This window comes from Epinephelus fuscoguttatus, linkage group LG6 (genome assembly GCF_011397635.1).
Source record: "Epinephelus fuscoguttatus linkage group LG6, E.fuscoguttatus.final_Chr_v1".
Classification (NCBI taxonomy): domain Eukaryota; kingdom Metazoa; phylum Chordata; class Actinopteri; order Perciformes; family Serranidae; genus Epinephelus; species Epinephelus fuscoguttatus.
In genome coordinates this window covers 24473867-24497753 of record NC_064757.1, presented here as the reverse complement: position 1 = coordinate 24497753, position 23887 = coordinate 24473867, and the positions used below count along the sequence as shown (strand labels likewise).

Sequence of the window (23887 nt, the reverse complement as noted above, 5' to 3'; positions counted from 1 at the left end):
GGTCATGAAGTGAGGGACTGACAAGCACATGCAGCTGGGCCGTCTACCACAACAAAAAAACAACAACACAGAAGCTCGAACTACAGCACACACAGAGGGAGTGTGACTTCAATCTCTGACTGGGACGCCATTAGTCCACCAGATCTTTACGTAGCAAATAATAGTTGCTGCTATATTATTCCTCAAAATCTTACAGCAGGTTTTTCTTTACAATGTCACACACATTGTTTTCGCAAACATGAATAATCAAACTTCAGAGCTGATGGGGGCGGCAGTAGCTCAGTCCATAGGGACTTGGGTTGGGAACTGGAGGGTCGCCTCTTCGAGTCCTTGTCCGGACCAAAAAAAATATGGAGCGTGGACTGGTGGCTGGAGAGGTGCCAGTTCACCTCCTGGGCACTGCCGAGGTGCCCTTGAGCAAGGCACCGAACCCCCCAACCACTCGGGGCGCCTGACCAAAGGGCAGCCCCCTCACTCTGACATCTCTCCACTTTGTGCATGTATAGGTCCTGTTTGTGCATGTGTGTGTCTTTTGGACCTGTGTGTAATTGACAAGCAAGAGTGAAAACATTGAATTTCCCCTCAGGGGGATTAATAAAGTAAATAAACTTAAACTTAAATGTTCTTTTAGATAGTTTCTGTTGATTGATATATTTGTTCAAGTACAATTAAAAAAACTCTGATACCAGTAAAATTTGCTCCTGCATTGTTTTCAAGAGTGCTGTTTTTGTGGTTGCCATGGTCACACAGTGAGCGGCAGTGGCAAGTTTTTTTTTTGTTTTTGTTTTTGTTTTTTAAAAAGCCCACTCCAGCAGCATGGCTCCTGTCATGGTTATGTTTGAAACAACAATGGCAGTGGCAGCTGCTTGCTTTCTGAAATTACTTCTATATAAATAAAAATTATATAGAGGAGCATTGAGGCTACTATTGTTGGAGAAATCTGTGAGTCTGCTTCTCCTTCAAGGGATTTCTTTAACTGTCGTAGTGGTGCAACATGGTGACCCTGAGGTATCAGTTGAATCTATAAACATTGTGTACTCACACTGTGTATTTTATTACTTGATATGTTTAAGTCATGGATAATCTTGTGTACAAACTGATGCGACAGTCGATTAAAAGTGAAGATTTAATCTGCTGCTCACAATTCACTGATAGTGCACTTATAAGTGAACACGCACTTCTTATTAAAGCTATTCCTAACACCTCATTATTGAACCAGTGCCCTTGCCGCTGACAATGCCTCACTCTCACTGAGTATAACAATAACCGTCCATCAAGACCTCTATTAATCTCAACATCATTGGCAACAGAACAAAATCGACAGAGGCAGACATGTATTAGTAAAAACTGACTGACAGATGGACAAAACGCCATGTCAAACCTCCCTGCTGTCGCTTCAAGGGACAAGGCAATATTTCACTGATCTATAGGACAGGAATTCCACTGCCTCGGGGTAAAACATAGGTCCAAATTAAATTCCACACTCATTCTCTCCCAGCGCTGCCTGAGGGTATCCCACGACCTCAGCAACAGAAAGGTCATTATCAGGAAGGGTTGGCCAGGAGAAAGGAAATGAAGACAGGAGGTGGAGAGGAGGGAATGTGGAAAGTAGGGTAGAGGGAGGATGGAAAGAGGGATGGAAAGAAAAGAAGAAAAAGAGAAGAGGGAGGAGACAACAGAGGAAGGAAAAGAGAGAGATGAGGATCAGGAGAAATAACACTGGAAAAGAGCCCTGGATTAAACGGGAGAGAAAAGCAAACTCTCATTTGAGATATGCTCCACTCATAATCATCTCTTCTTGCAGATCTGTCATTTCTCAACAACATGTCTGGCTCTTTCTTCTCCACAGACAGGTAATCAACTGCTATCAGATCCAGACCTGCAGCTAAAGTACAGATCTGACATAGCCTCAAATATTTGAACTAGTCGAGGTGTGTTTGAGTTAGACTGTCAGAAATCTAAGCATCCTTTGAATTCGGACACACCACAAGATAAGGAAAAAATCAACTTGAATAAATCATGCCGTGCCTATTATTCAATATGTATTTAACCAGTGTTTGTCAATCTAATCCTAAAAATTGGAAAATAAAAAGAAGAGCAGCTAAAATTGAGCATACACTGTGGGATTTGAGACCGCTTTGGAAATTATATTGTTGAATTCCAATTCACACTGTACAAGTAAATCATCTGCGATGGAAATCCAAAGCTTACAATTTATGTGCTCACACTGTTCGTGTAAAATAGACAATACAACGGCCCATGAGCCCTACCAGACCGTAGGAGGCAGGTAAGGTAAAGGCAGGTAAACGTTTGTTTGTAGTTTGAGATCTAACAGTACAACAGCACAGTCCACAATTGGCAACATTTCTCTTGTTCATATTGGTCATGATAGGCAGGGGAGCAAACATCAAAGAGGTACGAATACTGTTGCCACCAGGCTGCTAAGAAGTGTGCCGGGCTTTGAAGCGTATTTTGGTAGAGGCTAAACACCGTAATTACACCGTCACGTGATGCTATGCCGCCCAGAGGGACTTTTTCCCATAGACTTATATGGCGAAAAAAACATCTGTGATCATGATCTCATGATCATGACCGTTTCCTAATTAGACACTTTTAATATCTGTCCCAGTGGGGGGGCCGTTACCAGGGATACAGCCTAGGCTGCAGCACGGCATGTGGCTAACTGTTACAGCTAAGACGTCCCAGGGTGATTTTTCATTAACTGGTCATAAAGGAGGCTCTGTGTGGAGCCATTACAAGTGGCCTTAGATCTACTCTACGGAGCACTTAGACGTACAAACCAGAAAGAAAAAAAACAGCAAGACAATAAGGGAAATATTAGGGTAATATTGTGTATCTAAAAGAAAGTTTAATATGTTATTATTTTGTTTCTGTTTTGTCTATTTTTTGTCAGTTTTGTCCCAATTTAGAAAGTCCAAACCCTGTGCACTGCAGTCCTTATCACAGCTAACCCTCGAGGAATGCTGTAGATAGACATGTGCCACCTTTGTGTCACATGGTGCCGCCAGCCGTTTCTTTTCACCTTGACCAGCTCCCCACCTGCGATTGCAGCCAATTATGTTTGTGTGAACACAAAGCCACACTGGAGGCACTGCTACTTGAAAATGAACCAAGCTGAAGCACTTGTTAAATATTTGATCATCTTGTGTGTCCAGCATTGAATGACAGTATCACTGACCATTTGAACTTGCAGACCTTCAACATCCAGATCTATACTGCAGCTACATCATATTATATTGCCTGGCAATGTGAAACACAGACATTACATGGATTGTGTGCAGTATGGCTGTCAAGTTTTCTACGGTCTGTATTAGGATTTAGCACACCATGGATTCTGAGTAAGCCTGATCATCCATCAGCACAATATACTGCAGCCTGACAGAAAACTACACGAAGCCATTGTCATGAAAAATGGCAAACGGCGCCGACAGATATATGAGGTAGAGACTATTACAGAGGTGATCAGCACCAGAATTCTTAATGGATCATTCTCAGTTTTCTAATGAGGCTCATCACACTCGCTTAAGTTCATTTGTGGTGTGCACAAAATGTGAGTGATCCACATTATCTGAATGCATCAACAATGTAACACTAACAATAATGTAAATGTAGAAATATACACAAGTTGGGGACTAAGTTTTTCCAAACTGCCGCACAAAATAGCAAGAGTGTAAAAACTGAAACTGTAGCAGATGCCATGCTCTGCCCATTCTTTTATTAGTTGCAGAGCGATATACAGTACAGCTCAAGAGGACAGCAAGCATGATATGCCTTACTATCCAAAGAGTTTTATGACATTCTACTATCCTGGGCACAGCAGGGCGGCACAGGGAATAAAGTGAGCAAAGCTGACCCTGACCCTGACCAATTTCCCCTATGGAGGTCTCTGATGTATAACATTGGCATGCTCACTCAAAAGGAATACTTCGCCAACTTTCAGCCAGCTTTGTATGACAAAAATTAAGGTAGTATGTGGGGTGCCATACTGTTTCCTGCATAGTGAAAACAGAGGCTGAAAAACTTGTGATCAACCCATAAAACTTGCAGCACTGATCAAATATGAACCAAAATTCTGTTACCAACTTGCCGACTTCTCACCTCAAATGTTTTTAGAAAAAAACATTTTAGCTTATTTAACTGTAACATGAGAGTGTTTGTTACCACATAATTTCACATTACGTCACTAACCAGTGAGAGTGTTTATTGGTCTGGTGCAGCGCACTGCATTCTAGTACTTGTACATTTTCTACCTCTAAAGATAAAGCAAATGCCACAGTCATTTTCCTTTGTTTTCCCTGGTCATTTAGCACCAATTTCAAAGTATTTGCATCTTTCTATTGCGTAGAAAGCCAGTTTTATGAAAAGGTCATTTTTCCAGCGGAAAAACATTTTCACATGTGACACTTGTGTATTTCTCAGGCTCTGCTCCTCATTTGCTTGGGCAGTAGTTCTCAATCCTGCTCCTCTAGATGCAGAGTCGTGCTGGTTTTATGTCCTACCAGGTATTTAATTGCATTCACTTGGTATCCGAGGTGTAAATCACTCCCTGATTAAACAGCAGGAATGAAAAGCAGCAGGGCTCTGTGTCCTTACGGTGACGACTGATAACGGCTGGGCTGAAACCAGCAAAGTACTGTTCTCCAACTTATAAAACATCATTTCACAAATGTACTTTTTGATCGCTAAGTTTTCCTGTTTTCTATTGCTGAGGTAGGGGAGGAAAGAAATCTGATTTCTAAAGCTTGATATCTCTTGGTGAACAACAATTTCCTATTCATGTATGTGAGTAACTGAGTTTCTAATGTGCTGTTTACATGAACGCATGAGCACATCAGTGACTTCAGACATGGAAAAACTGTAACAGCTGAGAAAGAGAATGAAAAGAGGCATACTTGCGCTTACAGATGCATCTTCATATTTGAAATAATTCCATCCAAATTCAAACTTAAACTCAAACTATCCCAGAGTAGCCTCTATAAGTCTATCTGACAAATGCTGAGACATTTCTGCTGTGAGTAAAAGCTGTGCTCTCTGCCAGTCCGTCTTTCTATCCTGTCACTGCGCCGTCAGTCTGCTTAAACACACACACTACCCTAGAAAAAGTCAAGGGACAGCATCTTCTATTACTAATGGTTAAAAAAGCTTCATAATAGGGTTGGAGCTATGGGAAAAAAACTATATCTTTGTAACCAGGGAATGTGCTCTAAATTTAAATGACTACCTACCTACTTTCATTAGTGTGTGTAAATGTACTGCTGAGGGAAATCACCTGCTGTGTTACTGAGAGGAAGTCAGTCACATCAGCAGCGAGATATGTATGAAAGCTACAAGATGACAGGAACTAAACCCAGGGATGTGGAGCAGCACACCTACAATTTTCTGCCCTCTGTGATGAGTGCCAAATTACCCTTTAAACTCTGTCTTTCTGGAGAGCAGCATAGTTTGCAGTGTTAAGATCAGTTCTGGAGACCTTTGCCTCGAGATTTAGATAACACTTCTAACCTTTGGAGTTAATCAGAGTAAACACCAGCTGGTACCCAGAAGGGTACTTGAAAATACAAATTGTGTATCTTGAATATTAAAATGCTGTAGTATACACTTTAGCAGGAAATTTACATAATTTCCTCCTAGAACATTTTTTTAATACTAGAGTCAGTACGTAGCTGCTAACCCTCACATCCAGCTGCTTCTCTTTGTTTCTTCATTAGCACATTATTTATATGCAAGTAAAAACCATCCTGTGACAAAGACTTTTAAATGACAAATTCACTGAAACCTGTTTGGATCTAAGGTTTAGATAAATTAGTCCCTGTAAGACACTCTAGTGTATCATTGTCTTAAAGGGATAGTAAACCTAAAATACTTATTTTGCCTCTTACCTGTTGGACTATTTATCAGTCTAGCTTGTTTTGGTGTGAGTTGCAGAGTGTTGGAGATATCAGCCATAGAGATGTCTGCCTTCTTTGGAATATGATGGAACTATAGACGGCACTCGGCTTGTGGTGCTCAAAGTGCAACAAAAAAAAAAGAACATTTGAAATACATTTGTCTTTCCAGTCATCGGGTCATGACAACTGCCAATCGTATCACCGCAAAGAAGGAAGCGTGCATTCACCCCTTCTACATGGTGATACAGTTGGCAGGTGCAGTTCAGTAGAAAGAAAATAGTTCCTTAAATGAAACTGCTCACAACAAGGTCTGTGGATTATCTTGAGTAAACGGGTCATGATTTCTGGAAAGTAACATTGCTACTGAGTTTTTCAAATTTATTTTTTTAGTGCTTCGAGCACCACAAGCTGAGTGCCATCTAGTTCCTTTATATTCAAGAGAAGACAGACATCTCTACGGCTGATATCTCCAACACTCGGCAGCTTACACCAAAATAGTCTAGATTGATAAATAGCATTACATGTAAAAGGAATATTTATTTTTGATTTGGGGTGAACTGTCCCTTTAAGATCAATGCTCAGTGGTTACAGAACTGAATCATTAAATAAAAGTAGAGGTTGTTTTAGGAAATACTAAGTTTGGTCATGAATAAAAAGGAAAATAATTATTTTGAAATACAACTAAAGTTCTACTTTGGAGTGGAAAGAGTGTAAATATATTACATTAAGTTTATATTAACATCAGTTTAAGAGAAATAAAGTCAGGAAAGTGGGCAAGGGAAAGGAACAGGCAAAATCACAGCAAAGGGAAAGGAATATGGCAGAGGAACAAGAAGCTAATTATCACAAATTGTGACCTGTTTTCTTCAGCATCAATGAGCATTAGGAGGAAAAAGGAACAGAAGAAAAGAAGCAGTCAAAGAAAATTAACTGCTGGAAAACAGGACCCTTGGCATAGTGGGTCAGATGCTACCGCTGTGATGGCCCATTTAAGAAAGTAAAAACTTGGCGTGTAGAGCTGTTTTACTTCATCTTCGACTCCTCTGTTAAGTAGGTTTTAACGGCTTTACAACAGAAACTTGGTGTGAGGATAAGAAAGAGTGAAACAAAGACAACTGCAGGGGATGCTGCTGGGAGAGGGAGGGAAGCAGACTTACTTTAGCCAGGAGTGATAATGCCAGACGTTGTGTGGCTGATTTGAAAGCTGCAGTGTGCTGTTTTTTGTAGTCCTCCTCTGTCTTCTTCTCTGTCTGAATGCAAACAGCATTCACACACAAGCACAAACATTGCAATGATGACATGAGTAATAGAGCTTTATTCGTCCTAATTATTATCAGAAAAATGAATTTCTGATAAGATACATTGATGGATCTTCCTACCTCATACTGCCATGGACTTGGGGCCTCTGCCAAATTCTTGTTGTTGAAGATGGTGTTGCGTTGAGCAGTGGAGCCAAAGCCTCCCTTTGTGGTTCTTCCTAAAACTGCCTTTTTTAAACTGTCCTGGGCTACACCATGCTGGAACACATTATAAGACGCTGGACCTGCACAGAGTACATAAAGGTGGGATTACTATATGTATCTGTTTAGAGAACGTTTTTATACAGTCCTTAAAACAGTCCTGAGATTAACACTCCAAGATAATGTCCTTTTCCTCAAACCTATTAGTTCTGTTCAAGCCTCTACGATAATGAAGAAGGAGTTCACATGGACTTAAAATGAAGACAAAGGCATTAGACACATGAAGCATAGGTATAACTTTGGCTTTGTGTCTGTAGTTTTGGCAGTGCGTATGTAGAGTTGGCTTTCACTCAAAATGATGCCTGCGCTACACCTGCACTACACAAAATTTCATATGGAGACACTCATGTAGAACTGTTATTTTAATGGCTGTCTCCACAGCAGCACAGTCGCATGTCTGCATGTGTAAGTGCCTGTTTTAGTAAGAGACTGAAAAGAAAAAAATCCCTTAATACTCAGAAGAATGGTTCTCCTTTTTTTATATCACCATGGCTGAGAAAGCCCGGAGTACTGCATCTTAAGCATCTATTGTGTAGGGTTTAGTGATATCTAGCGGTGAGGTTGAATATTAAAACCAACTGAAAATTTTCCTGTGTGCCAAGCATGTAGAAGAACTAATGTAGCCGATGTGAAAACGCAAAATTTGGGAATGGCCAGTGTTTGGTTTGTCCGTTCTGGGCTACTGCAGAACACCATGGCGAACTCCATAAAAAAGGTGTAGATATAAATGGCTCATTCTATGGTAACAAAAACATAACAATTCGTAGTTTCAGGTGAATATACACTAATGAAAACAGTTGTGAATATTATATACTATTTCTATCAAATGCTGGACCTTTAAGAAAACACTCAACAATTCAGAGAACCAAACAAATGGAGAAAACATGTTCCTCAATGTGACGACAACAACACGGTATCCAGAATTCATAAACATGATACAAATAAAGAAAACACGAGTAAACAAAAGAGCACAACATGATGCAAAACAGCACTGGCAAACAGCAAAATGTAAAAAAAAAAAAAGACAAGATCGGATTTTAGAAATTGATCACTAACAAAGTACTGGTAACAATTACCCCAAACCTAATGAGATGACAATGAAAAATGGAGGGCCCTTAAAATCAGCCATGTGGTACAACATTTTAGGAATAAGGAGGAATCTCACTTCTTAATTCTCCTCCACAATCTGTATGTCAAACTCTCTTTCAGACCTGAAATTTAACACCACACAGTGTAGATCTTTCCAGAAGATCAAAATAAGCCTTCAAATTCAGAAACGTTTTGAGAAGGGACCGCAAAAACAGGTCTAAATGTTAGTGTGGTGGTAAAGTCTGGAGGAGTCTGAAGATTTTTTTTCCACATAAATGGCTGCTGTTTAGTATAATATATACAGTGCAGTACAGGGATTAAAAAATACACCTAGCATTTTATGCTATTTTATGTCATTGGTTAATATTCTGAGCTCTGATTTGTAAGATTAAAACAGAAAATGAAAAAAATATAATTTTAAACCTATTTCAGACCACCGTGATTTCAAGGGCTAACTGCAAAACTGGGCACAGGAAATGACTCATACCTCTCAACATGATGGTTCACAAGAAGAGCACACACACACACACACACACACACACACACACACACACAGTAACCACAGTTCCCCTTCAGTTCAATTCAAAATGTTAATACAAGCTACAAAGTAGTACTTATTCTTAATTATGACTTGTTAGATTAAATATAATGGACATGTCAAATCAAAATCTGAACTTTAAAAGGATCATAGGTTGTTTGAAAATGAAAAGAGAGCAAAATTCAGACTTTAAATCCCCCAAAAAAGGCTAACACATTCTGTTCTCAGATATTATAAGGTGACACTCAGGTGCAAATGATGTCTGACAGGATGACTCTAAGGACTGGATTCATGCTGAGAAATCTATTCATGTAGAAAAAATCAGTGTGAATATATCTTATCACAAACAGAACAATGCTAGATCTCTTTAAAAGATAAAACTGGATCACATCTATAAAATATAACAACATACAGATATCAAGGAGAAGTATCACTTTGAACAGCATCCAACTTGAGCGCACTCTGAACCACACACACACTGACCTGGTGCGGAGCATGTTTTGTGGTTATGAGGGAAGCGCACTGAAGTGATGCCAAATGGGCTTTTCTTTACTCCTGTGGTCCTCTTCAGCAGCTCCAGGGCAGAGCGTGGGTCATTGTACACACCAACAGGGGGCGACAATTCTTTTGCAGAGCTAAACCTCTAATGGAGGAACATGAAAGGGAATGAGACAAATAAAGGTTAGAATAAGACACTAAAATGTAATGATTAAAAGCACTTTCTATTTATGAAACTGAGATCAGCACTGTTTTAAATATATAAATAACCCATTTATTTTCTCTGAACAGTGCCCATCTGGAACACCAAAACAAATCCAGCTGTGAATATTTGCTTTATCCACAGGAGCAAAAAATGACAGAGCAGCGTATCCCTTCATAGTCAGAGATACCAAGCAGAGACAGAACCTGACCAAATTCAGCCTAACTGCCCACATGTAGACAAGACTAACAGGCTATAATCACACTATCTGCCTTGTGGCGTTTTACTGCTCATTACACACGAGAAGGCAAAATTGGGGGATGGATGATGGATGGAAAGGAGTGTGTTTATCTTTAGTGCCCATCGTAGGACATCTTCAGGTTCTGCTTGACATCACTAAACTTTGAGGCTTGTAAGACACAAAAAGAATCCATTTATTCCATAAGCAAAAGGTGACATGTAGGGGACTGCTGATTTTGGCTACACACAGCTGACACTATGTTTTGAAAAGCCTGGATTCAAGAGTGCAAACCCTTTTCTAATTACCTTCACCAAGGAGGTTATGTTTTCAGTTTGGTTTGTTTGTCTGCTTGTCAGTAGGATTACAGAAAAACCACCAGCCTGATTTTCATGAAACTTGGTGGCAGGATGTAGCATGGGCCAAGGAAGATCCCATTAAATTCTGGAGTGGATCAGAGTGGAGCAGATGCACAAATTATTTTTCAGTTCCACAAATACTACAATATGAAGCATTTGGCCTTGGCAGAGGAAATGCCAAACATCTTCAAATGCAGTAGATAAAATTAAAGTTAAATCATGACAAACATAGCCAATTGTAGAAATACGATGATTCCGTATCACAATCATAGACTGTATACAATAATGGACGTAGCTATCATGACTTCACCCCGTTTGTGAACTGCCATTTTGAAGCCTTAAGTTCGGTGTTTCAGCCATTGCAACTTGGCCATATTTGGATGAGGTTGGAAATGTGAAGGAGTGAAGGGTGGATCTGACTCATATTCTAAATATAGCCGGAACTTAAACTGGTATAGAGTTTTTTAGGTGTTCCTTTTTTTTAAGGTGGCTAAAAACAAGTGTTAAATTTTTGTCAATGACCCTGATGAGGCGAGACATGACGGAAATGTTAGTGGTGGACTATCAGATATTGAAAGCTGAGAAGGACCATGCTTGTTGCATGAGTGACAGGCGGGTAAATTCCAGTAAATAGTCTGCCCCAGGATGTATCGCTAGCCACTAAAAACACTCACAAACCGAAACAGCGCGAGGAGCTAGTGTTAGCTGTAATTCAGCAGTAGATCATCAGTTTCATGAACACTGCAATATGAGGCATTTGGCCTTGGCAGAATAAAAGCCATACATCTTAAAATCCAGTAGGTGATATTAAAGTTAAATCATGACAAACATAGCCAATTGTAGATATACGATGACTCCATTATTGTCATTGACTGTATACAATAATGGACGTAGCTATTGTGACTTCACCCCGTTTGTGAACTGTCGTTTTGAAGCCTTGAGTTCTGCATTTCAGTCATTGCGATTTTCTTTTTTTTGGAGCCAACCCTCACCTATGGTCATGAGCTCTGGGTAGTGACCAGACGAATGAGATCATGGATAGAAGTGACTGGGCTCAGCCTTAGAGATAGGGTGAGGAGCTCGGACATCCGGAGTAGAGTCGCTGCTGCTCCTATGTGCCAAAAGGGATCAGTTGAGGTGGTTCGGACATCTGAGCAGGATGCCTCCTGGGCGCCTCCCAGTGGAAGGAGTAGAACACACTGGAGGGATTACATATCTCGTCTGACCTGGGAACGCCTTGGGGTCCCCACAGGAGGAGCTGGAAAGCATTGCTGGGGAGAGGGATGTCTGGGGTGCTTTGCTCGGCCTGCTGCCCCTGCATCCCAGCCCCGGATAAGCAGATGAAATGGATGGATGGATGGATGGATGGATGGATGGATGGAGCCAAAAGTGACCATACCTGGATGAGGTAGGAAATGGGGAGGAGCGAGGGGTGGATCTGACTTATAAACTGCGACGCCTCGCAAACAGCCTGTCACTCACGGCCCCACTCTTAAATATGCATAATTTTTAGCCTTAAATAAAATGTAAACAGTCGTGGTAAATAAAAATTCACCCCCAGTTGTCACGGACGGTTAAATTAGCTATAGAGACCAAAACCATTTTTTGTACCAGGCTGTAAACATATTGATTTCTGCTGTAAACTTGGGCATTTTAACATGGGTGTCCATGGGGATTGACTTCTGAAGCCAACCCCAAGTGGCCATTCAAAGAACTGCAGTTTTTAGCACTTCTGAGTTGGCTTCATGTCTCAGCCACGGAGGATGCCGCTTGATCACAATCCACATTCAAGGGTACCAGTAATCCTCTTGGGTTTCCTACACATGTAGCTGCTCAAACTTCATACAGAAAGCAGTCATTATGGAGCACTTGTTTAACATAATTCTAATTGCTTTGGAAATATATCCAGACATACACAGTGGTTGTGCTTGCTTATTTGCATATCATAGAAGACTGGAGTATTGGCCTTGGCGGACATCTGCGCTCTCTGAGTGCCCTTCTAGTTCTTTGATACTTGCGTCTGGACCACAGCAGTGGACCTACCGACAGATAGACAGATTGACAATAACATTCATGGAGCCGTACCACCAGTCTGCTGCCTTACGATCCCAATTGTATGCAGAAACTTTAGAAGCAGTCTCAGAAAAACAGAAAGGACAAAAAAGAAAGACTGAGAAAAAAGAAATGCATGAGAGAAACAGTAAAGGAGAGTAAAATGAATACAGACAGAACAAAGTGGTAGGATGAGAAGAGAGAAGATGAGATGGGGTAAACAGCATCTCCAACTCAAAAATAATGATGCACACAATCAGGTATGTAATGTTCTTTGACTATTTTGCTGATATCAGAGCTGATTCAGCTCTGCAACTGCTTGCCAGCTTTACTTCCAGGGTATAAATGTGTTTATCTGATTGCCTATTATAACAACACAGGCAATCATGGGGCCAAAGCAGATAAGTTGCCTTCTCAGTCAAAATTACTGAGGGTGAACTGTGTTTCAGTGTAACTCCAAATTTCTCTTCAGCCTCTCACAACTGAACCATTCAGCTGGTTGTTATCAAAAGCAATAGGGGGATAAAAAGAACTTGATTACCGCAAATACCAGCATGTCTACATTCACAATGCAATGCCCCACACACACATACACACTATGAGTCAGTCGTTCAAACTATAAGAATGAGCCTAAATTTCACCCATTTTTTGGGAAACATGGCACTCATTGATTTGCATTTTCTGTCTAAACAAGATGCGGCATATGGAAAATTTGTTTTGGTGTAATGTAAATGGTGTTAGTAATGCACAGGTCAATTATTGAGCTTTTAGTTAAAAAGGAGAAATAAGAGGAAAAGAAGAACTCAAAAAGAGGTGTAGCTTAGGGAGGAAATAGAGGAGAGGAAAATGACTAAGAGGAGAATTATTTGCATTAGAAATGAAGTGAGTATTTGAAGTGAAGAACGAAGAGGAGCAGGAATTAAGAGACATGCTGTTTCAAGGCCAAAACAAACTGTGTTCATTCAAAGTCACGGTAAAGTTGGGGTTGTGACCATCTGTCAATCCATCGCTGCCTTACTGGTTTTGATTACATCTTATCATGTGCACCTCTTTTTCTCTCTTGACCTGACTGAATGAGTTTTGTTAGCATTTCACATATAGTACGATGGGAAATGCCTGCAGGAGCACTTATGATAATCAAGTCAAGAGCCAACATGTTGTCCATGCGAGGTGCCTCTGTGGGTACCTAAGTGACAGAATGTCTTAACATCTGTTAATGTAGATTAATGACACCACAGTGATGGAACAATAGAAGTAGTGTAAGTGCCCACATGCCCCTCTGGCACCAAATGAAACCCCACTTTAACTGTTAAATATGAGTTAAGGCAGAGCGTGAAGAGAATTTTAGAGGCTGTATAACAACATATACAAAGACACAAATCCGCCCTGGGCTAGACAAAAAAAAAAAAAAAAAAAAAAGGCAAAGATGGCAGGTTAAAAAAGATAGACAAACACACCCTCAGTTCTATAGACTGAATCACACTGCAGTGACACTGCAAAATCACTTCTGGGTGGACAGCTGGTAACTGATTTCAATTGTAGAGACATGTGAAATCTACAACTGGTTTATTTCTGTTGTCATTTTCAGCCAAAATTGTTACATTTAAAGATATACTGTTAAACACAGTGGTCCAACCTATCTGATGTGTCTGCATTATTTTATGTACTGTGTTGCTTTGTTAGCATCTTTGATAAACCAAATCTACTGCCACTGAAGCTTAGTAATGTACTGCTGTGGAGGGGAGCAGCAGCATAATGTATTTAAGCCACCTAAAAACAACCACCAAAAAAAGTAATGTAATGCTGTATTTGGAATATTTTCTCAGCTTTACCTTACACATTCACCAATCAAGGCAGCAGTAGACCAACAACTCTTGTTCTGCAAAGTAAGATTGCAGTTTTTGTCAATAGAGTCTCGTGGCTTCAAGGTAACGGCCTCAGTTTTTCATTCTCGAGAGGACAGAGCACAGAGTCAGCTGCAGAGCAGTTAAGGACTGAGTGTTTCAGGATTTCGAATGGGTGTCATGGGTATAGGACTTCATGCTGCTTGCTGCTGCTGCTTTATGAGTTTTCACTCATAAATACATAAAAATAAAAATTTGAACATTCGCAGCACATGCTTCTAATTAAACTATGTGGCTTTTAATGTTTTTTATTCCCACATTACAAATGTTTGTGCCTTTTTTTTTTATTTCATACAAAATGTTGAAAACCAAGAGAGAGGACGGTTTCAAGAGGGACACGAGGGACTCAAGGATGAAACAACATGTGAATAAAAAGGATGGGGTTGAGAGAAAAATAACCATAAATGAGGAAATAGAAGAAGGGCGTAGAATAGAAGAGAGGGAAATACAACGATAAATGAGGGAAACAAAAGAGTCTGATAACCTTAAAAACATTGCAAAATAGAAGAAGTAATAGAGTGGGGGCTAATGGAGAAATGGGAAGAAGGGAACAAAAAGGGGAATGGAGAATGAGTGGGGGAGCAAGGGCAAGGAGAATCGAGGAAAAGGCATGTTTTCACAAATTGGCGGATGCTTTGATATTAGGAAATCAGGAAGGGAGGAGAGAGGGGCGAGAGCTGGGAGATTTCAGCTGTTCCTCTTATCTTTCCCTCCCTCCCTCCTTCCTTCACTCCCTCGTTTCCTCTACATCCGACCGCAGGGTAACAGTGTCAGATGGAGCCGGACTCACAGGGAGACGAAGATCTAAGAAAACTGTCGCTCTTAGTTCTGCATGGGAGATGACTTGTGACACGTGTGCACACACACACACACACACACACACACACACACGCACCCGGGTTCCTTGGTGGGTGTCAGTGACGACATCACAGGGTCGACGCACTAACACAGCATGTGGCCATGGAAATTAGGTCAGAGCAAACTATGACACACACACACACACACACACAGATCAAATGCACCCAAGTATCTTGCATCAGTTGTTTACACCAGGAAACTACCAAGATGTTTTATGTTTTCAGACGTCATTAAGGTAATTTCAGAGAACGAGTGTGTGTGTGTGTGTGTGTGTGTGTCTATACATAAAAAAGGTAGGCGTGTTCATTTGCATGCGTGTCAGCTGTACTTGTGAACCTGTCTGTCTCGTGTCTATATCTGTCTGCAGATAGGTCTGAATTTTTGATGTGTGCGTGTGTGTGTGTGTGAGCACACACCGTCACATTGTGCGTGTGTGTCAGAGTGATAATTAAAACATCAGTCAGAGAGTTTTCACAGGAGTGAATCTGTGGGGCAGTGCCACAGAGGAGTCCAGCTATTCCTGAGACGTAAAACTACACATTTTCACATCCTTCATCTCCGCTCCTCTGAGCCTCTTAATAAACTCATCTTCACCCTCATCTGAAGAAACCCTCCACTCCCAGCACATCAATTAAACAAGCAAAGCCCGGCTCAGTGTCTTGGATCTGTAACTTAATCTTAAATATTCCATATTAAAATCCACTGTCCTTTGAGAAACTGTAAATTGAATATATTTGCCTCTCATAGATTATGTCTGAAAAGTCTTTTCAATATGGTGCGATTGTTTACTCTGTGTATAGTGCATTATGTAGAGTAATACCACTAAATCTATGGATCTAAATTTGTTTGTGTTAGCCAGATAACACGAGATTAAGATGCTGAATTAGTTTTATGCACAGCTATAGGTACCTTAATCAGGTTACAGAGCCACTTGTTGCAGGTGTCACTCATAGTGACAAACCAAGCGACAACCTCTGGGGCTGAAAAATGAAGCCAACATGAAGCGCCAAAAACAACAGCTCTTTGAATGGCAGCTTGAGCAGGTTAATCCCTAATTCACCTGTTTACATTTGACTATGCCTTAAAGTTACCCATAATTAAGTGCGTGGCCGCTTTGAGTGACAGGCTCAAAACTAAAAACTAAAAGTAGAGTGACTATTAGATTTTCATTTCCCAGCTTACCAGAAACACAACACCTAAGGAGTCCTAATCTGCTGTGAGTAGGTAACTGTTTGGAAACAGTTTTGCTTCATATGGAAATATGTCAGTGTTGCATTTACAGCTTTTTGCTCTGCCCCCAAGTGGCCAAAACTTTAATGAATGCAGATTTAAACACAAAGCCCACGTACTTAAGCTACAGTACAAGAGGTTCACTTAGCAATCAGTAATGAGGACTTAAGACAGGCAGACACTGTGCGGATTCTGCTAGATTCAAACTCAACACTGGGTGCCCCCAACTAATTTTGGAATTGGGCAAAATTTCTGCCAGATCAGTGGTCATTTACCATGCAGTTTGAGGGAGGTCATGACGCCCGATCTATTGCCCGAGTAATCAATACTCTGGCTCTTGGACAATCGGTTGATTTTTTTCTTTTCAACCGTTGGTTCTGTGCTTACGTTCATTGTGAGCACACTCGCTGTGGCCAGTCAATAGATCTATACAGTATGAGCGTAACAGTTGCAAATTCAGAAAGGCCAATTAAAACACAAAGTGTGAGTTAATATACAAGCTTTAAAAACCTACAATGTTGTTCTTAGATTAAGTGAAAACTAACATTTATTCAAAATAAATGTTCATATTTACACAAGGCTATTTTTACTTATAGGTGACTTCACTTAATTATGATTTATAGACAAACGTAACAGGTCTCATAATTCCTGGAAAGAGAACCCTGTAGTTTGGGAGTCTTGTACTGCTGACTGCACGCAGACATTAAATCAATGCAGTGGGAAGGTGAAAGCACAAAACACCAAACCTGAAATAGACCCTGGTGGACAAAAGCAGCGCTAAAGTTGCTTGAGAAAAAAACCTGCTCTATACAGTACAACCTGATTCACCCGAAAATGCACCCACAGGCCTCCACACAGAGTACTGAATGGCTTACTGTGAACTACTGTATGTCTAGTTCTGTTTACGTTGTACCTCAGTCTGAGAGAGGAAGGGGTAGGTGACCTTTGGCTGGTTACCACTGGACTTCACAGGCTGCTCAAACTGACTTCTGATGTGGTAATGGCCCGGACCAGGAACTCCCTGATGGGAAGCAGAAAGCAAGACATGTTCAGCAAGTACAAGGTGATATTTGTGGTCAGATGCTTTGGCAATATCACCCTTCATGTAGCTGTGTCAAATAGAAGATAAGGAGAGAGCATGAAGAAGCAAAAGGGTGAAAAGGATAGAGTTTGATTTCTGTCTGTTTCTGAGGTAAATGAAGGACACACAGAGGAGGTAAAGACTATTATAAAGATTAAATAAAAGGCACAGCAGACAAAATGAAGCATTGCCAGTTGAGTGAGCAACTTGTGAAAACAGAGAAAGCGCAGTAACAATAAGCCTTTTTTTCCCCAGCTCTGCAATTAAGTCATTAATGTTAAAAACAGACAGAGAGTGGAAGAGAAACTACACACCTCTGCATGTTTCCATAGGAAACAGTCATGTCATGTGCCAACTCAAGACGACTGCACCATTTCCGTGCAGTAATTACTGTAACTAGCAAACCAGCTAATAACACCAGACCTCACACTCACAGAGATGCTGACACTGAGTGTGGTAACGAAACACACACACACACACACACACACACACACACACACACACACACACACATTTCCACATTGTCTAGTGCAGAGCCAGGGCATTTTTGTATTTGTGGTCAACCCACAAGGTTACTGGGCCAGAGGTGGTTTAACTAGGTTTGCAGTAAAACTGCATGGATTTCTGTGGAGATTGTTCGTGATTACATCCAGATCTTGAGGGGAAACAGTAGTGAATATCAGCACAATATGTCTTCCCCAGACCTTAGGACAGCTCAATCTTTATTCATGAACATTGACTACAGTGTCGTCCTGCCAGAAACTAGTTTCTTGTCTTCAGACTGTGAAATATCCCATAAAGACATACAGTATGCTGATGCACAATAAAGCTGCCATTGAGAACGCTTTCTTAGGATAAAATGTATAGTTTTCTGAAATAAAAATGCAGGGAGCAAGACCACTTGTTTCGATCATTTTCAGCTCTTTGCCAGATCTGCCTGGAGTCAAAGACATTTTTGTTTCCCTGAAGCTGAAGTATTTCTTTGTGACATGCTGGGCTGTACACCTTGTCTCTGTCATTCATAAAATCTTGTGTTATAGTTTCTCTCTGTGACCCTTGACTAAAAAGGAAACTCTCAACACAACTCTGGATGCAGAAATAAATTCTTAAACAGTTTCACTATTCTTTCTTTCTATCGGCCAAAAAGATGAATAAGTGGATCTCCATGCTTGGCCAACTGTACTCTTTCATTGCAAGGTGAAAATATATCGGCTCAAATAAAGGTCAATATGATTTTGAGCTTGTAAAATTAAAGGTTTAAAAAAACTTAATGATGTCCATTATTTAAATCCATAAAGATACAGTAGAATTTAACTTAATGTATAGAGTCTGTCTCAGTTGTTGCTCAGTTTTAAGGAAGATAACCTCAAACCCAGTATTATATAGCCTAGTTGTGTCTACAGGTCGACCAATTTATCGATTAGGCTGTTTTTTCTTTTTTTTTTAAGATTTTACGAACTATTGTCATTGGTGGAACTTGCCTCCGATAGTGGTCAATGGCTGTGCAGCCTCCACCAGTCATGCATGGACATAACTTACATCACCAACCGGAACTGAAGACGACAGAGTTGCATCAACTGGAGCAAAAAGGAGCTTGATCAGTGGGTGCAGCTCCAGAGAAAGCAGGTCCTTTCTGCTGTGAGAGTGTGCCTTAGCGCTCAGTCCATAGTTTTAACTTGTATTTACACTTGTATTCATATTTTTGCCTGGACCACCACAGCCAGTCCAATAGTGTAGCACTATTAGCGCTAGAACTAAAGTCTATTAGTCCATGACTACTCTGGTATAGTCAAAATAATCTTCTTTCCTAAACACTTTTCCTTGACCTCAATGGAAATCATGATGAAACTTCAAGGAAAAATGTGAATGAGAATTCAAAAGGACTTAGGATTTTAGTTCGCAAGCCACATACAGTCCAATTTGATTGCAGGTGCGCCGTAGCTGTAAAACCATTGCCTAATAGCCTATAAATAACAGACACCTTCGAATTTTTCCCTTTCTTTTGTTTAAAGAAATACATTTTAAATAAACACTAATCCATTCACAAAACAGATGACAAACAGCCTGTGGTGTCCTCAGAAGAATAAATGCGTCTCAATAATAGTATTTTTGTTTTTCCACATTCAGGCAGTTTACTACTCACAGTCATTACATCTGCATCTATCCATATGTGTAGTAATCCTGACATCACCACACCAAACTAAAGTGAAAGAAAAGAGCTGTATTATGGTCGGGGTGGAAAAGCCTCTGAAGCTGCATTTTACATGAGGAAAGCTACTCAATGCTTAACCTGCTCCTAAAACCTGGCACGTCTTAGCCTTCACAACTGCATCACTATTAGGTGTGCAAGGTCATCCAGTGGGCTGGATTGGACCCTTTGGCCCCCAGGCTGTGTGTTTGACACCACTGGCTTAGAGAATCCAACTGCACTCAGGTTACACTAGGCTCTGTAATTATGTGACGGTGGACGTCATTGACATGGGTCTGCTGTGATGAAGCTACAATGTTCCGAAGATGGACTAACCTGCTAAGAGCGCATTTTCAAATTGGTTTTTAGACACAAGATTGTTTTTGTTTGTTTGATTTTTTATGTTTTCTTTTAAAACCTGATGATTTAATGACTTATCTGTTTTATTTTGCTGCCTTCTTGCAGCACTTTGTAATGTGGATCTTGAAAAGGCAGTGAAAATAGACTATCGTTCTTAAAGCAATCTTTAAAAAGATCCAATATCTGTCGACCTCTAGTTACGCCAAGCTTTTTCTATCTTCTTTTTTCCCTGTGGCAGAAATACTGCTTCCCCATGTCTAAAAATAAATAGTGCTGCAGACATAACATCATCATCCTTGCTTACGTGAGCATGGAACATGGAATATGCAACATATTTATGATGAACTGACAGTGAACTTCATATTCACAGGGTAATACCAGGCATTGCTTTGGTACAAGTCTGTTTTGCTTTTGATAGCAATAATGGTTTGTTAAAGTGCCTTGCTCAATGGACATGGCAGAATGCCTATTCAATCAGGAAATCACGGACTCTTAAACTCTATGGGACACAAGCAGCCCCGAGCCATTAGAGGCAGACTGTCTGCTGATCTCTAGGAAGTAAAGGTGTTTGTCCTGAGTGTCCCTGCTGTGGGTAATGACCCATCTGGTCAGTGCATGTGTGTGTGGGAGTACATGTGAGTTGAGGTGTCAGGTACTAATGATGATGGATAGAGGTGCCGCCATCACGGTAGGGGGTCCAAATACAGCATGGTGCATACATGCAAGCATAGGCAGAAGGCGAAGTTGTTGATTCAAAGTCAAAGGATAATCTATAGTGTGCCGGAAAATATTTGTAGTCATTTTAGTAGCCAGTAGTTAACAAAAGAATAAGAGATAAAAATTACTTTGTGCTACCAAAAACATGACCTGAAATGGAATTCACTACAATAACTCACACAACTCGCAAGATTCTACAATCTGAGTGTAATTAATGCACTACTGTATTGCACTGTCAGTAGGCTTTGTTTCGTATTATGTTGAAAGTGAGCACATGCAGATGGATATGTGAATATATCTAGTATACTGTATGTGCTAATGTTTGAAGGTTATATGTGTGTTTGTAAGCATGAATGTGTCAAATTGTTTATGAATTATTGCTTGCTTTAAGTGTTTTTAATGTGGACACTTGGGAGATTAGTCAACGAGCTACAAGAGATCCAGATAAAAAATCAAATCAAGTAGCCATATGTTACATAAATAGAGATGAAACAAATGCAGTGCTTGTATAATGATGCACGATTACATGAACTAAAACCTAAAAAGGAGGAGAGGCAGCAGAGCAAAGTGTTTAAGGAAAGAGAGGACGAGAAGAGAACAGCGTAGGTGCGAGTCCTTGACAGAAAGGATACGTTCACCCCTCTCTCCACAAATCCAGTCCAACATTTTTCAGACTCACCCACTCTACCCCTCCGACCAGAGAAATAAGGCATCACAAAGCATTACTCTGCCAGCACACTCAAGTTCATATGCAGGTGAGTAACTCCCCTCCACCACCTCCAATGTATCAATGTGTGTTTGTGTGTTTGTGTGTGTGTGTGTGTGTGTGTGTGTGTGTTTGGTTGCCAGTCTGTGATTAAATCTTATGTTCTACTGCCCTCTATGGGTGAACAGATAAACTGATGAATTACACTAAGACGGGGAGGAGGGGTTGAATCATTTCCTCTTTAATCAACTGTACTTGAATAAGTCATGAATAAATCCAAAGTACTTACCTTGACTCTGTTCCCACTGTAAATCACCATGCTCTACCTCGACTCATTCTCAATCTGCTGTTTTCAAAACCTATTTTGTTCAGAATTTATTTGAATCAAAGTGCAGTGATGAGGGACAAGCTGTTAAACTGCCAAAGAAAACCGATCACTTCTTAAGCACTGAAATACTCCTGATACATATTTTTTTCATTTAGTGTTTTAGCATGATTACAACAACTTTACATTATATGCTAAAATAGACAGAATCAGAATCTGAAGGTTAGAGGTTCCAGAAACAATTGCACACAAACTACAGTAGCACTATGGAAGACAGAGGTATAAGGAAAGAGAATATTGGACTTATATAACTCAGGTGGCCAGAAACCTGACTCCAAGTGAATGCCACTGATAAAAAAAACACCTGTTTCCTTACAAATTCAACATATCAACTTTAATAAAGTGATAACATGTCAATCTTGTGCTTACAGCTTGTTGCACTGACCCTGAGTGCCCAAAAAATTCAATAATGCAGGTTTAACTGCCACTTGTGGTCGCAGCGGCCACTGCTAAGCAAGTTACATAGGCTCACTTTAAAGGACTATGTCCCCTACGGGGGGCAAGCTTCACATTGATCCCAGTCCTCCAAAGCTTTTATCTCTTACACGTCTCATTCATCTGAGCTAAATATGTACCGCACCACATGGACACAAACTCCCACCAACACACACTCACCTTCTTTTCCTCTTGCTTGGGCAACAGCTCGTGGTACCGAGGGATGATAAGCTCAGCTCTGCCTTTCTGCTGCTTCTGAAGGTTCACATTCTCATACTGTATTTCTAGGATTCTGAAACATACACAGACAACGACAATGTCTTTGAGAATAGAAGACACAGACAAACAATTAAAAGAAAAAAAATATAGAGCAAGAGAACGGTGTTGTTTAAAAACTTACAAAATAGAAGAGAATAAAGTAGGAGAAATGGGGAGATTCTACATATTGAATGAGAGGGGAAGAGAGGTGTGTAATGGAAAAGTAAATGGGAAGAGATTAACAAAGCAAAAACAGATGGGAGAGAGAATGGATGACTTGAGAAGGAGGAGTGAAGGGAAGAAAAGAAAACAGACAAAACAACTGCTGTCAGCAACTGTAACAGGAAGAAAGACATTTTTAAATGGTTCCAGTAATCACATGTGTATCACAGATGTGTGTATGAGCGTGTAAATGTCAGCTTACACCTATGTGTGCACAGTATGATCACTCACATGGACATTTTCCCTTCTATTACTTAGTCGATTCCTTTATGCATAGCTGAGCTGGGTGTGTGCCCACCAATGCAGAAGTGCTTAGTAAGGCCCATCCTCCATGGCCATCAATAGAAATGCTATGTGAGAAATGTCAAACATAATGCCCCGGCTGTAGGATCAAAGCAATATTTCACTTTGGTGGAACAGCTTCTCTGTTCAGCATACGTCTCTGTAAGAGCTCAAGAGCAGTGAACTTCTGAGAATAGATGCCCTGGAGCATCTAATCTAACCAGCCTTTATCCATGTTTCAAAATGTGATTTTGTGAAGGTTTTTATTCCAAATTCTGAAGGTTATCCATCAAAATCAGTTCAGAATATCTTATAATCACAGATGATGCTACATACTTGTTTACTTAGCAAACTTCCTAAAGTACTGATACCTTCAGCAGTTTATAGTGAACTTAAATGCTAGTCATTATTTTGTTTGAGATTTCCTGAGATTTCAGTTAAACATCATTCCCAAACAGATAAATCATTCCCCGAGCTGACTACAGCTTTCTGTATATGTTTTCATTTTGTTGTCAAAAGGTTACAAATTCAAACAGAAGAAAAATAACACTGTACAAGCCTGTATAGGTCCAGTGTGTAGGATTTAGGGGCATCTATTGGCAGAAATGATACATAATATTCATAACTGTGATTTCATTAGTTTATAATCCCTGTAAATAGGAATCGCTGTGTTTTTGTTACTTAACAATGAGCTGTTTATATCTACATATGGTGTGGGTCCTCTCCCACAGTCTGCCATGTTATTCTACAGTAAACCAGCAGGGACAAATCAAAGCTGGCTCCAGATAGCGCCATCCACATTTTCTCATCAGCCACCATAGTTTTCCTCCACGCATGGCACATGGAAGAAGTTTCA

At 40.3% G+C, this 23887-nt stretch overlaps 1 protein-coding gene across 3 annotated transcripts in view; it reads right to left on the bottom strand.

Annotated features, from left to right (window-relative positions):
* The window catches only part of stpg2 (sperm-tail PG-rich repeat containing 2), an 80793-nt gene that overhangs the window by 40466 nt on the left and 16440 nt on the right, over positions 1-23887 (bottom strand). For all 3 annotated transcript variants that reach the window (XM_049578710.1, XM_049578709.1, XM_049578708.1), the window contains 5 exons: positions 22450-22561; positions 17311-17418; positions 9540-9699; positions 7289-7452; positions 7067-7159 (listed from right to left, as the gene is read on the bottom strand). In XM_049578710.1, coding sequence (XP_049434667.1) covers positions 7067-7159; positions 7289-7452; positions 9540-9699; positions 17311-17418; positions 22450-22561 — 637 coding nt within the window. The remainder of the gene's footprint in view (positions 1-7066; positions 7160-7288; positions 7453-9539; positions 9700-17310; positions 17419-22449; positions 22562-23887) is intronic.